General features: G+C 43.0%; 2 protein-coding genes across 2 annotated transcripts; one reads left to right on the plus strand and one right to left on the minus strand.

Annotated features, from left to right (window-relative positions):
• Positions 1-937: 937 nt before the first annotated feature.
• Positions 938-2,767, plus strand: LOC109738146 (uncharacterized). The gene is made up of 5 exons (XM_020297243.3): positions 938-1,688; positions 1,779-1,900; positions 1,979-2,167; positions 2,279-2,330; positions 2,424-2,767. Exons 1-5 carry the CDS (start codon positions 1,323-1,325, stop codon positions 2,538-2,540), a joined length of 846 nt encoding a protein of 281 aa, XP_020152832.1. The 5' UTR covers positions 938-1,322; the 3' UTR covers positions 2,541-2,767.
• A 1,952-nt stretch (positions 2,768-4,719) lies between these two features.
• On the minus strand, positions 4,720-11,036 carry LOC109738145 (uncharacterized). The gene is made up of 6 exons (XM_020297242.4): positions 10,790-11,036; positions 9,304-9,642; positions 7,446-7,890; positions 6,742-7,040; positions 5,260-5,591; positions 4,720-5,004 (listed from the first exon to the last, which is right to left on the minus strand). Exons 2-5 carry the CDS (start codon positions 9,616-9,618, stop codon positions 5,274-5,276), a joined length of 1,377 nt encoding a protein of 458 aa, XP_020152831.1. The 5' UTR covers positions 9,619-9,642; positions 10,790-11,036; the 3' UTR covers positions 4,720-5,004; positions 5,260-5,273.
• Positions 11,037-13,858: the final 2,822 nt, after the last annotated feature.

Below are 13,858 nucleotides of genomic sequence, written 5' to 3' on the forward strand. Positions count from 1 at the left end.
TTCGGTACTTGATCGGTTGGATCACGAAGACGTTCGACTACATCAACCGCGTTACTTAACGCTTCCGCTTTCGGTCTACGAGGATACATGGACACACTCTCCCGCTCGTTGCTATGCATCACCTAGATGGATCTTGCGTGTGCGTAGGAATTTTTTCGAAATTACTGCGTTCCCCAACAGCGCCCGTGCCGGTCGGCCGATGCATAGCTTTGGGAAACGTTTCCTTGGGACCGGCCAATGGAACGCTCGGCCGATCAAGCTCGCGTCGCTCGACGTTTAGATCGTACGTCTCAGGTCGTGCGTCGCTCACGTAAAAACCACATGTTTTGGTGGTGCCACGTACCCGCACAGTGTGTGCCTTATCTGCTTGAGTCGTCCTCTCCACACGTCTTCTTCCCCAAAACACATATCTCCTCTCCCAAATGAGCCACAGTTCATGCAGGCGCACGGTCCGAAAGGAGGCCGCAACAGGTGTCAAGGGGAGGTTGCGACGGACCATGAAATGGCGAGCATGGTGACCGCAGGACGGCGAGGATGGGGCAACACTGCTTTTTTGCTACATGCTTCAAAAGGCGTCGGAATTTGCTACAAATGGCATCGCATGCTGCTACAACCCGCGTCACGTTTTGCTGCAATGCACAATCGCTGTTGCGTTTTTTCTACAATCGATGTCGCTTTTTGCTATAACCGTTTTCATTTTTTGCTACATCCATTCACAGCTGAGCTACAACCCGCGACGACAGTAATGATTTTTTTACCGCAACTGTAGTAGATTATTGCTACGGCCGGCAACAATTTTTGCTACATCCATTCATTTAGACGCAAAAATGCTGCGACCTACAACGACGAGCTACGACCGGCGGCGACGATGACGACTTTTTTTGTGTTGCAACCTTGTTTATGTTTGCTATACGACTGACAACGAAATTTGCTACCAGGGAAGGCGAACATGTTTTGCGACTATCCAAGGTATGTTCCGCATTGGCGCGGTGAGCGCGCCCGAGCTTAGGTGGACGAGGTGAGCACGGGCGGCGCGGGGGTGGCCGGCAAGCGTGCCGAGCACAGGTGGCCGGGGCGAGCATGGGCGGCGCGGGGTAGCCGGCAAGCGCGGCCGAGCGCTGGGCGGCCAAGCTCGAGCATGAGGCGGCTGACGCGCGGAGATCCTTGTTTTTTCTGTTTTCGCGCGCGTGCCGAAGGAGGAAGACGACCTGGCCGCGGCCATCTCGGCCGTTGATGCGCGCAGAATCAGACGCTTGGCAGCCGACGGCCAAAAGTTGGACCGGCCGGCCGGTGCCTACCATCGCCCTTTTTTTTGGCTTCCTATGGGGGAAAAGGTGGGCTTGCAGTCGCCATTTGTGGTCCTGCACTCCTGTTCTGCCACAGCCCGCAGGATAAGAAACATGCTCCCCGTGCTCATCGCCGGTGCCTCTGCGCCGCCGCGTCCCTTCTCCCCCTGGCGCCGCCGCGAGCTACCCATCCGGCTGTCCTCGTCCAAACCTCTCCGTGCCCTGCAGAACAGCGAGGGCGGTAGTAGGCCCCTAGGGCGCGCCTGGCCGGCCGTCTCCGCTGCCCTCTTCGGCTCGGGGTTCCTCCTCGGGCCGCTCCTGGACGGCATCCACTCCCGCGTCGGCCTCCAGGTGTACGGAAACGGCGCCCTCGACCTGGGCCCCCTCCACACCCACATCCTGGTAAACGGCGGCGTGCGTGTCCAGTGCGTCGACCCTTTCCCTCAACGATGATCTGATCGGGTGTTGTTTGCTCGTGCCGCGCCGGCGCAGGTGCCGCCCCTGCTCGGAGCGTTCTACTGCACCGTGGGGCTGCTCCAGCTCTTCCTGGACGAGAGGGCGCCCCCCAGGTCCAAGGCCACCGGCAGCCCCCGCGACACGGCGACGTCGCTAATGTAACGTCCCCGCCGCTGCCGCCGGCGCGTCCATGTTCAGCGTGGCGCCTTCTGACTCGTGGCTGCTGTGGTCCGCAGAGTCCTCACCATGTTCATCGAGCTGAGCGCGGAGATGTACAGAGCGGGGGTGCCGAGCAACGCGGAGGCGTACGTGCTGTTCGCCGTGGCGGAGTTCGTGTGGCTCTTCCTCGACAGCTCCTGGCTCGGCTTCGCCCTGGCCTGCCTCGTCGGCGTCGCCTGCCCTCTCGCCGAGGTCCCGCTCGTCAGGTAACAGCGCCGCCACTCCACTCTGTACAATTTTCACCCAGATCATTACTCGGCTCATCCTTCAATCCCACTCTCTAAGCCTGCAAACATCGATCGCTGCTGCTGCTGCAGATTGCTCGAATGCTGGAGCTATCCCAATGCCGACGTCCAGCTGTTTGGCACCGTAAGTAGCAACATCCACTGTCATCTTTTACTAGTTACTACATTCATCTCGCCTACTAGATCATCTGTCGCGAGAGCTCTTGGTTGATGGCAGGGGCTGATGAGCTGGACGACGACATGCTACTTCGTGTACACGCCTTTCCTGGCGAATCTGGCGAGATTGCTCAAGTCGCGGCTGGCGGACGATAACACGGAGGGAAAGGAAGAATGAAGCGGCTCGCCTATGAGTTTTGGGGGAGCCCTCCTATGGAGCCAGCGCATGGAAACAGCTCGAGGCTCAAGAGCCATTTGGGATCGATTCAGATTTTAGGGCCGGATCAAGATCGACTGAGCTGAGTATTATTGTCTTATGTAGCTTGATCCGACGAGCTGATCTTGAGCCAATACTATATTTTAGCTCCACTGCTCGCCATAGCATACATATGCACTATAATGATCCTACTCGCTTGCATTTTTTAATTTAAAAAATAGCAAAAAGAATCAAATAATTCAGAAACATTTTTGTAGTGCACGTGGTCAAGCGTTCTATGCACGTATGAAGTTTCATAAAGAAATGACTTTCTGTTTTTTTTGGACAATATGCACAAAATTGCAATTTCAAAAAACGTCAATAGTAACTTCCATATAGAGCCAATTTTGTTCTTTTTTCGCATAGAAGACCACAGGAGTCATTCCTTCGCGAAGCTTTACACGTGAGTATAACGCTAGACCATGCCTGTTACAAAAAAGGTTTCAAAATTGTTTCACTTTTTTGCTATAATTTTAAAAAAATCAATATTGATGCCCCTAGACCCAGGTGGGTATTTATTAATGTACTATCCTATATGCTGTGTAGGTATTTTTCTCTCCCTTTTTATCCCCAAGCAAATACCAAAAGTTAGTCAACTATTGAGTAAATTTGGGCATTAATATGGTACGTGGCCAGGCCCTATGCTAACCATCATGTTGTCGGCTCAAAGAAAAAAAAATCATGTTATTGTTGTCTATCTAGTTGAAAAAGTTTTGTGCACAAACAAAACCCTGGCAACTTGAGTAGATTTAGCCAACCTATACAGCGAACACGTCTGGCCAAACTATACAGCGAACACGTCTATATCGTCATAAAGACGTTGGTGTATAAATCTCATAACATGCCGAAATTTGTACAGCAAACGCTTTGTAGACAAAGCCCTTGCTATTTGATGTAAAGTTGGTATAGACGTTGGAAACATTTTGGAGTCAATTTAGCTGTGCCAGTTGACGCTCAAATCTGTACAGGCTACTTACAGGCAAAATCATGCAACAAGTGCAACAAGAAGCATAGGTTTCCCCCCCCTAGAAAAACATAGGTTTCCTCTCCTTCCCTCAGCAGTACTACCAACGTCAATGTAACCGTGACAGCCAAGAAAAACACGTCGCTAGAAGCACAAATCTTTTTCTTTGACAGCGCAATCCAATCATTCAATTATAATCAGCTTGAAAAAGCTAACCACGACTGCCGCGCGGTTATAAGCACAGATCTTTAGGGATCACTTCGGCAGATTTCATCCAACGTTGCTTTTTCAAAAGGCTTAGAACTTGTGCCGAAATCACTTACTCACTGAAGATTCATATCATAGGATAGCAACAAAACCTAGATCTATAAACAGGAGCAGAAGCTGTCACCATATTACTGCCGCATGACGCGTGAGTGTGATGCATTTCTCAAGGAGCATCTCATTCTTCCCTTTACACAAGGAAATAGCGTACACTCTCTCTAAAAAAAAGTGAACAGCATACACGTTGCAAACAAAGCCCTGGCAATACTTGGTATAGCTGGGCCAGTTGACGCTCAAATCTTTACAGGTTACCAGGCAAAATCACTCAAAAGTACTACACCATTTGTTCAAGAACAGAACAAACGAGTACCATATAAACTTGCCGGACTCATATTCAACTCTAACACAGTTTGGGCAGCAAAGATAGAAACTCAAAAGGAAATATTGCGGACTTATTGTTACTTAATTTCTCCTGGATACCATGCCTTGGACTATTTATATATATGCATGCAATTAAGTTCTTCAACCCTCCAATGCAAATCCTACAAAGTGGTAGTGAGTGGAAAAGATGATGCACAGCTAACTGAGTTTGGTAGGCTAGAAGTTGTTCCAAACAGTCACCCACTTTATACTTTCTCACAACTAAAGAGTTGCATCCTCTGTTCCTAAATGTAAGACGTTTTGGCAGTTCAAATGATACTCAGCATGACTCCACCAAAAGGGTACTAGCATTGCATATGACCCTTGATGAGAATAAGAAACAAGGATACAATAAACTGCAATGTCCACAGATCTGATATGCCAATTTTCCAATCCAATTTAGCAACAAAATACGAGCAAATTCCGTTATACGCTTACCAGTGTGGCAGAAAATTAAGAAGAAACATGAATAACCAATATCACGTTAAATACTGTTCAAAACAGCCACAACATCAACCAGTTTCAACATAGTAACAGAAAAGCAGCCGATGTGATGTCTTAATTTCGTTTTAACAGTTCCTGCTTCTTTGTGATGGTACTGGAGACTGCAACAGAATGAGCAACTGGAACAAATGTTGCTTACTAAGATTCTTACCTTCTGAAAGACTGAAACTACATAACAGAAAATAGGCGCTAAGAAGTAGCACACCGTTGACTCAGATTCCTCACAAAGGCGCCCTGAAAATTCAGGAACCGCTCTTAGGTACTCAAAAAAATGGAGGGAACATTGGGTCAACACCTCCTAATAAGATGAAGGTTACCAAGTCCGTGTCTATTGTTGTAACGTAGTCGCGACCCTTTAACCGCCTTACCTAACTTACCTGGAACACCGCCTTACCTTTGTGCCAGTTTCTTGAACTATGTGAAGGCTATGTCTAAATACATTTGAATTGCACAGCTAAGATAAAAAGACTAAAACGAGTGTTAACTCACCGCCATTCCACAGGCTAATATCGCCCATAGGTCCTCCCTAAATCGTCATGTCTGTCATGCTGAAACTCGCCATAAGCAGCATGACGCCTTGGAGCAGAATAGTTATCAGTAGCATATGGATATGTGTTCTTTGAATCAATTGGTGGAACAGTAGCAGCATAATGTGCAGTTCTCTGATCAAAATCACTATACCCAGTTTGGGCGTATGAGGTCTGCTGAGCTTGCTGTTGCCTTTTAAAACTTTGTTTAAGAAATTCATCCCACTTCCTTGCTTGCATACTCCTCGTGACCGACACACTCTTCATGTGGTTCTCCCTCATTTCTCTAAGTGACTGTATTAGAAAGAAGAATTTCATTAGTAAACACCACAGTCAAGTAGCAAGCCAGTTCAACATAAAAGGTAAAACACTACAAGACAACTGTACTGCAAGGTTGAAACTTGAATAGGCATAATTACTGGTTATGCTGGTCGCCCTTTACAACAAACCCCATTTCTAGCATATGACCAAAATTTTATTGTGAATAATGGATACAAATATCATATTACTTTGCACCAGCCACTAGCGTTTGATTAAACATTTGAGAATTGAATGGAGATAGAACAATTAGTGTGTTACAACTTACAAAACAAACAAAAGAAAAACTCCCTCCGTCCCGAATTACTTGTCGCAGGTATGGATGTATCTAGATGTATTTCAGTTCTAGATACATCCATTTCTGCGACGAGTAATTTGGGACAGAGGGAGTAAATTATTAGTCCTCGCAAGTTCTGTAAGTTGTCTTGCCCTTTGGTAAAGAAAATAACTGTTACTACATAATTCTAATAAGGCAGGCAAATGATGTCATGAGAGTGTTTTTTTTCCTGAATAAAACTAGTGGTGGATATGCACCATCTTAAGTGCAGTCCTCCAAGATGCTGGGAACAAGTATATTGGGACCTCAAACACTCAGTGGGCTCATATTAACTCTACTTTTTTTTTACTGAAACCAACTGCTCATCCAATTCAAAGTAAGTTGTTAACATAAGAAGGCATGTACAGCTAGAATAACCAAGTAAAATTTGGTACGCGGCTACGCGCGGATATTTTCCAACTTAAAGGCCGGATGCAGTAAGGCATTGCGATACCAGAACCCAAAATTCGGAGACATTTGGTTGGTATTTAATCTACGTTTACATGAAGTTACTAAAGACCAGCTTTTAGACCAAGAAATGTAAAACAACACTTTGAAGAAGAAAAAGATCTGGAGGATTTTGTTTTCATATTCACATAGTTGGGGTAAAGTGGTTTATTGTGCTACATACTTTCTAATACTTTTATGTGGGATGGTTATACAAATTTATCTGAAATTCATTTAACTTGGTAAAACAAGGCTAGGGCACAGTGTTAGAATTAATAATCCGACAATATAACAGAAAATTTCAAATTTATTTATTAACAGAGAAAAATTTCAAGCAGTATACTATACCAAAAAGAAATTTACCTCGCGATGCTTAGAGTTCTCTTCATCCTCCTCCTGGTCACGGGCTCTAGCTAATTCCATTGCTTCTCTTTTGAACTCAATTTCAAGCTCTTCCAAAGTTTGTGGATAGGAAGGGAGGTCAAACTTAAGGTCTAGATGGGCATCTGTTCCATGTCTCTCAGTGCTGCAGTTATTGGGCATATGTGCGGCAGCATATTGGCTATTCCCACCATGTGATCTAAGGGGTTCATCAAGATAAGAGGGTCGAAATGGAGATTTTGATTGGACTGGATGGTCTTTTGCTCCATAGTTGGTATAAGCTTCAGCAAAAGGAAGAACATGCAAGATATAGATTTTAGTTCCAGATGACTAAGATACCTAAGTAGACTTTATTATAAGGTGAAAGGAGGAATAATGGCAGATACAATACATGTATTCAAGGCCAGCCAACCCAAAGAAGTCTAAAATCTTTCACCGTGGAATTTGTTGTATTCAAGATAATTTGTCTGATCATAACCAGATAGACATCACTTTATCGTATTCGGGCACTTAAAGCTAGAACTTACCTCTGGCTGCAAAAAGGACCATACAAGTTACTGTAGCGTGATGATAAACAACAAAAAGGGACCAAATGCATTTCTTTTGCTCGAGTTGTCTAAAATGTCTGGCTCATAATATTTGCCCAGACAAACAAATTGTAAGATCAGTGTGCTTGGATGCCCTACCTTGTGGAGATCCTTTCGGATACTTGGGAATATCATCATGCAAGCGACCATCTACAGGCCTTTCATTATAGTGACCTTTACTTTGAGAGCGTGACACATTTCTTGGGCTATGGGACCATTGGGAATCAGAATGCCTGGGACGAAAATCGACTGATTTTCGCACAGGAGATCTAGAACGATCCCGTTTTGGGCTGCTTGAACTATGTTTACCCTTACTTTCCTGGATGAGTTTATGCACAGCATCTACACCTTTGGCTAGCACTAACCTATCTTTCCCACTGACAAACAGGAACTTCTCATCCATTCTGATTTTACAGCCCACATCCTTCTCAATCTGATTTATTGTCCTCTCAGTGAAAAGATCCCTGACTTGTTTATCTCTTGCTGGAACTCTTTCAAAGAAATCTGCATTTCTCCTATTTGCTCCAAGTGTGGATGGACAACCCTATTAAGAAAGATAAGATGGATATGTAAAACTAAAGGACAAGTCTTTAACACTTCTATGATAACATTGATGGAAAAATATAGAGTATGTCTCAAAACTTCCATTTGGCGGACATAGTAAACAGTAATAGTTTTGCAAGAAGCTATTTAGAGAATAAATGTGTATAAGCAATGTGCATACAACGTCAGTGTCGCTGTTAGTGTCGATATGGTTGATCATTTGCACTAATGTGATTCCGATAAAATATAACATCAAATGGAAGAATGAGGAATGACAAGTCTAGAACTTATCCATCAGAATAAAATTAGACGGATGATACCACCGGTTTGTGTTATGCACCGCTTTGTAACAGCTATTTATGTTATGCATTGTTGTTAAGATAGTACTCCCTCCGTTCCTAAATATTTGTCTTTTAGAGATTTCAAATGGACTATCACATACGGATGTATATAGACATATTTTAGAGTGTAGATTCACTCATTTTGCTCCGTATGTACTATGTAGTCACTTGTTGAAATCTCTAGAAAGACAAATATTTAGGAACGGAGGGAGTACAAAGCTGAGGTAAACATCGACAGAACAGAGGTTGGGCTGCAACAACTTGGAAGTAGAGTGGGTGATGAAGGGAATCAACTGAGGTAAGACTTAAGAAAACAGAAACCTTTTTATCCCATTGCTATCCATAAACCTGTGATGGGGTTACAGGGCATTCTTATATAAGGATGTTAGCTTCCGTACAAGGACTCGATAACTAACTATTTGTCAATACTAACTGACTCCTTAATTCTTCTGGGTTCTATTCCTAACTGACTCTTGAAGTAACCCTTCTATTCTTCCTCGATTCCCATGCTTGCACGCCTGTGTGGCTGCAGACCTTTGCACAGCTGTTGGTGCCAGTGTACACAATATGAATGCTGTTGATGCAGGATTGAATTTGTAATTTTGTATCCATCAGGACCAAATTAGCTGGGTTAAACGAGAAAATTGAAGATTTCCTTCCAGACTTTGCAGAAGTACAAGACCATTACTACGAAATTAAGTTCAATACTTTCAATTAAGACAAAATGGAGGAGACACCAATTCCAAAAAAATAGTCATGGAACTACATTTCACTAAAAAAATGATCACATTTTAATGCTGTTTGATTGAAAAAAGGTTGAAGCATATTTTCCTAAAATTAGGTGCTGCAGGTCACAAAGGATAAAGCAAGACTATTGATAAGCCTGGCAGTTCTTTACAGGTGATGTCAGGAAAGATTATTGTTGTTTAAGTTCACTATGTCCAGTAAAGAGTGTAACTACAAATCCAAGCACACTGCAAGGAGAAAACAAAGTGCAGTAGTCCATTGTGTATTTATATCAATCAAGTAATCAGAATAAATGCCAGTTTTAGTTTCGGCAGAGAAAGGAGTACCTGAGTGAAATGACCTGATTCTCCACATATTTTACAGATCATTTCTTCTTCCTTCCTCTTCTTCCAGTTCCTTTCTGTAGCCTTAGCTTTAGCCTCCCAAACCCTAGCCTCTCTACTAGTGAAGTCAGTAGGGACAGCATTGGGATCTCTGGGCTCATCTTCATCATCTGACTTCTCACAGGTCAGGGGCTTCTTCTCATCATTTGCTTTAGGTATCACGCTATTTGCAGCAGCTGCAACTGGACCGCTGTAGGCTTTCCCATAAACTTCATTGAAAAGTTCATCATCTATCTCAGGACTTGATTCCCTCGCCATTGGCTAAGAGAATATCTACTCAGCCTACAGTAATCACCACCAAAACAGGGAAAGAGAAAATATGTTATTTAGCGAATCTGTGAATGCAACTGAAAATATATGCAAAGGCACTGAATTTTGCACATCGAAGCTACTACACATTCAGTAAGGTGTCGTTTGGTTCGAGGCAAGGCTGGGTTGGCTGAGGATGTCCCCAGCCACCTGGTAAAGGATAGCCACCTTTGTTGTTTGGTTGGGTGGGGTTGACTTGGTTGGATAACCACCTTTTGTTGTTTGATTGGATTCGAAGGATGAGAATTGGTTGGTTGCCATGATCACCTCTTTACTATGAGAAGGTGGATTACCCATACACATGCATTTCTAGCTCAATTTTTTGAAATCTCATTATACCATATCCTCACTCAGTTTTGTTACCGTCTATAAACTAGCATAATAATAATATGTAACAACATAATAATAATAATAATAATAATAATAATAATAATAATGTATGAGCTACTTTGAAACACATAACTGGTGCCACAAATAGCTCAATTACACTTATCAGCCAGTTGTGACAAGTAGGAGCTTTTCTACCTTTTCTAAACCGAATTTTCCAAGCTCATGGATAGCACACCAAAGACCTCAAGTACAACCTCAAAAGAGCAGCAGCGCTGCACTCCTCTGCTATGCTGTTGGTTAAAGTGGTAATTACTACTACTACATGCCTCCATGAGAAACCAATTTGGTACAAAAGTGTGATGATTTGTTTACATCTGAGAAGTCATTTAGCCACCTAAAAAGAAGCAAGCTCGTGCCTCTGTTGGCAAAACAGCAGTTATAATCCACACTATTCTGCATTTTTTTCCTTGAGTAAAGAAAAGCATGTCAACTGGACGAGAAACTAGATCAAATCCAGCTATTCTTCATATGCAAACTAGCTAGTTGCAGAGAAACATGAGATATAGGTCAGAACATAGCACAAAAGAGCAGAAGGCTCTACATGTCCATGCTTGTTGCAGAGATCAGATCGGAGGAGTTTGGGTGTGGGTGGAGGTCTGGAATTACAAACAACAATCGGCGGCACGATCATGGTTCACATTCCTGGCAAAGGGCGGATCTAGGCCGGCACACCCAGTATTGTGTAGCTCAGCTTGGGATTAGGAATCACCGGTTGAATATAAGCCCATACCTCAAAGACCAACGTCCAGGATTATCGAGAGGGTGGAGACCGGAGTGACGCGAGGATGCAGAACGTACACGGCGATGGCGGCGGCGATACGCGTCAGAGGCGGTGGGGAGGCGTGGGCGGCGACGGTAACCTACGGCGCGGCGGCTCTAGGGCAAACCGGTGGTGGACTGTACGAGAGATTTTAGAGGCGCATTTGGGTCGGATTGGAGGAGCTTGGGTTGGGTTAGGTCGGGTCACAGCGTGAGATGGGCCTGAGGAGAAAAAGAAGGATAATGTGAGAGGAAAATCAAAAAAATACCCCTAAAAGAAAAATCAGAATTCTTTATTTGGTCAATTTTTTTTAGTTTTTAATCTTTACCTACTAATAAAGTGGCTATCGCTTCTGGTCGTCCGTCATTAAAATTACCCTTCAAGTTAGTAAAGATTACCCACCAATGCCACCCCGTAAGTGAGAAAACGATTCAATTTTTCGGATAAAAAATCGCCGCCTCCTTTATTGTTTTATATAGTCACGACGAATAGACGTTATAGAGATATGAGCGGCAGAGTGGTTGGCCGAGTGCTCCAATATCGGTGAGATCAGGGTTCGATCGCCAGCCTTCACAATTTTTATCTTTCTTTTCTCACGCATGTCCTACCCATGTATGCGTTCATGGGCTGGCCCATGTGCGTGCCTTTACTCCCCAGTTTTTTACATTTTTGTCTTTTCTTTTCTCATTCTGTTTTCTTTCTTCTTTAAATGAATTTGGGATTTTTTTTAGGGAAGGCCATCATGGCTAGCTTTATTGATTGAAAATAGGGATTACATCGTCCACAAGTTTTGAAACGAGAAAGCTCGGAGGCTCATTCTGTTTTGTCTTTTCTTTTCTCATTCTGTTTTCTTTCTTCTTTAAATGAATTCGGGATTTTTTTTTTGGGAAGGCCATCATGGCTAGCTTTATTGATTGAAAATAGGGATTACATCGTCCACAAGTTTCGAAATGAGAAAGCTCGAAGGCTCATCCGTCCAACTAAGAGAAATCTTATTACAATAACCGTAGTTAGCTAGCACATGCGCCGCTTGGTTACAAGAACGTGGGCAGTACTAAAATTTGACCTTCCCGATCAATGAAGAGAGATCCACACACTCGGCAAAAATAGCTGCTGCTTCATCCCACCATCTAGCTTGGCCATCACATGATTCTATCACCATCGTGGAGTCCGGTTCTGCTTCAATCCGGGGGAAACCAAGTGAATTTGCAAAAGCCAATCCATCTCTCATCGCAAGGGCCTCGGTGATAACTACATTAGCTGCATGGGGTATAAATTTGCACTGCGCCGCTAGGAATGTTCCCTTCTCATCCCTAATCACAGCTGCTGTAGCACCTAAACCTTCATCAACATAAAAGGCAGCCTTCACAATTTGTATCTTTCTTTTCTCACGCATGTCCTACCCATGTATGCGTTCATGGGCTGGCCCATGTGCGTGCCTTTACTCCCTAGTTTTTTTACATTTTTGTCTTTTCTTTTCTCATTCTGTTTTCTTTCTTCTTTAAATGAATTCGGGATTTTTTTTAGGGAAGGCCATCATGGCTAGCTTTATTGATTGAAAATAGGGATTACATTGTCCACAAGTTTCGAAACGAGAAAGCTCGGAGGCTCATCCGTCCAACTAAGAGAAATCTTATTACAATAACCGTAGTTAGCTAGCACATGCGCCGCTTGGTTACAAGAACGTGGGCAGTACTGAAATTTGACCTTCCCGATCAATGAAGAGAGATCCACACACTCGGCAAAAATAGCTGCTGCTTCATCCCACCATCTAGCTTGGCCATCACATGATTCTATCACCATCGTGGAGTCCGATTCTACTTCAATCCGGGGGAAACCAAGTGAATTTGCAAAAGCCAATCCATCTCTCATCGCAAGGGCCTCGGTGGTAACTACATTAGCTGCATGGGGTATAAATTTGCACTGCGCCGCTAGGAATGTTCCCTTCTCATCCCTAATCACAGTTGCTGTAGCACCTAAACCTTCATCAACATAAAAGGCAGCATCAACATTTAGTTTGACAAACCTGGGTTCTGGTATCCTCCATTTTTCTATAGTAGTATTCATCATCTTCTCATTAGCCTGATGGTAATTATTTGCTATCGCCAATAAGGACATCGGCCATTTAAATGAATTCGGGATTTTAATATTCTAAAAGTTGTGAGTTTTCATTTTTTTTAGAAATCATATGTGAATTAAAAACGTTTAGAAAATCATAAATATTTTGCACATTCAAAAAATGTTGGTGGTCTTGTAAAACTGTTCACAATTTTTTTTAAAAATCACAATTTGGAAAACATGGTCGGGAAATAAAATCATGTTCATGATTTTGAAAAAATGATCATGTATTCAAAACATATTCGGGAATCAAAAAAAATGTCCATCGCATTCTAGAAAATGTTCACAAAAATAAAAATAAAAATTTGTTTTTTAAAATTTGTTCCCCAATTTTTTTAAAAAGTTAATGGATTCAAAAAATGTTTGCTGAGTCAAAAAATGTTAATGAATTCAAAACCGGTTCATAATTTAAATTTTTATGTAAACAAAACTATTGTACATGATTTTTTTTGAGAAAATAAAAAATGTCAAAAAAATGTTTGTCGATTCGAAAAACTGTTCACTGATTCAAAAGTATTTTATGTCTAGGATTTGATTAGTTTTTTGGAAGTCTTTATATGTCTTGGCGTTGGGAGTAGTTCGTGGTTAATGAGATTTGTTTTTAAAGTTTTTAAATGTTCCCTTGCGCAATATAATGACAAGTGTGGCATGCACCAGCAAACTCGTAGCCTTGAGATTTACCGCGTCGAATGCATTGTGATCACGTGGACATCGCGACCATCATCGTCTAGGGTGAGAAAAAAATGGCAACATGATGAGCCACTGTGTTAAAATAGAGTACGCTCATATATCAGGACATTGAGTCATACTTATTTGGTTAACCATAATTTTTTGTCTTCCGTTGCAACGCACGGGCATATTTGCTAGTAATAATATAAGGCAAAGAACATGGGTGTTTAGGTCATCTGACCCTCAAACGCC

This window comes from Aegilops tauschii, chromosome 3 (assembly GCF_002575655.3).
Source record: "Aegilops tauschii subsp. strangulata cultivar AL8/78 chromosome 3, Aet v6.0, whole genome shotgun sequence".
Taxonomy (NCBI): Eukaryota; Viridiplantae; Streptophyta; class Magnoliopsida; order Poales; family Poaceae; genus Aegilops; species Aegilops tauschii.

Coding starts and splice junctions, on each gene's coding strand:
- LOC109738146 (XM_020297243.3), top strand. CDS start 1,323: ATGGGGGAAAAGGTGGGCTTGCAGTCGCCATTTGTGGTCCTGCACTCC. Junction 1,901..1,978: donor GACACGGCGACGTCGCTAAT/GTAACGTCCCCG, acceptor TGTGGTCCGCAG/AGTCCTCACCATGTTCATCG. Junction 2,331..2,423: donor ACGTCCAGCTGTTTGGCACC/GTAAGTAGCAAC, acceptor GGTTGATGGCAG/GGGCTGATGAGCTGGACGAC.
- LOC109738145 (XM_020297242.4), bottom strand. CDS start 9,618: ATGGCGAGGGAATCAAGTCCTGAGATAGATGATGAACTTTTCAATGAA. Junction 7,891..9,303: donor AATCAGGTCATTTCACTCAG/GTACTCCTTTCT, acceptor CTTTCTTAATAG/GGTTGTCCATCCACACTTGG. Junction 7,041..7,445: donor TCCGAAAGGATCTCCACAAG/GTAGGGCATCCA, acceptor CTTTTGCTGAAG/CTTATACCAACTATGGAGCA.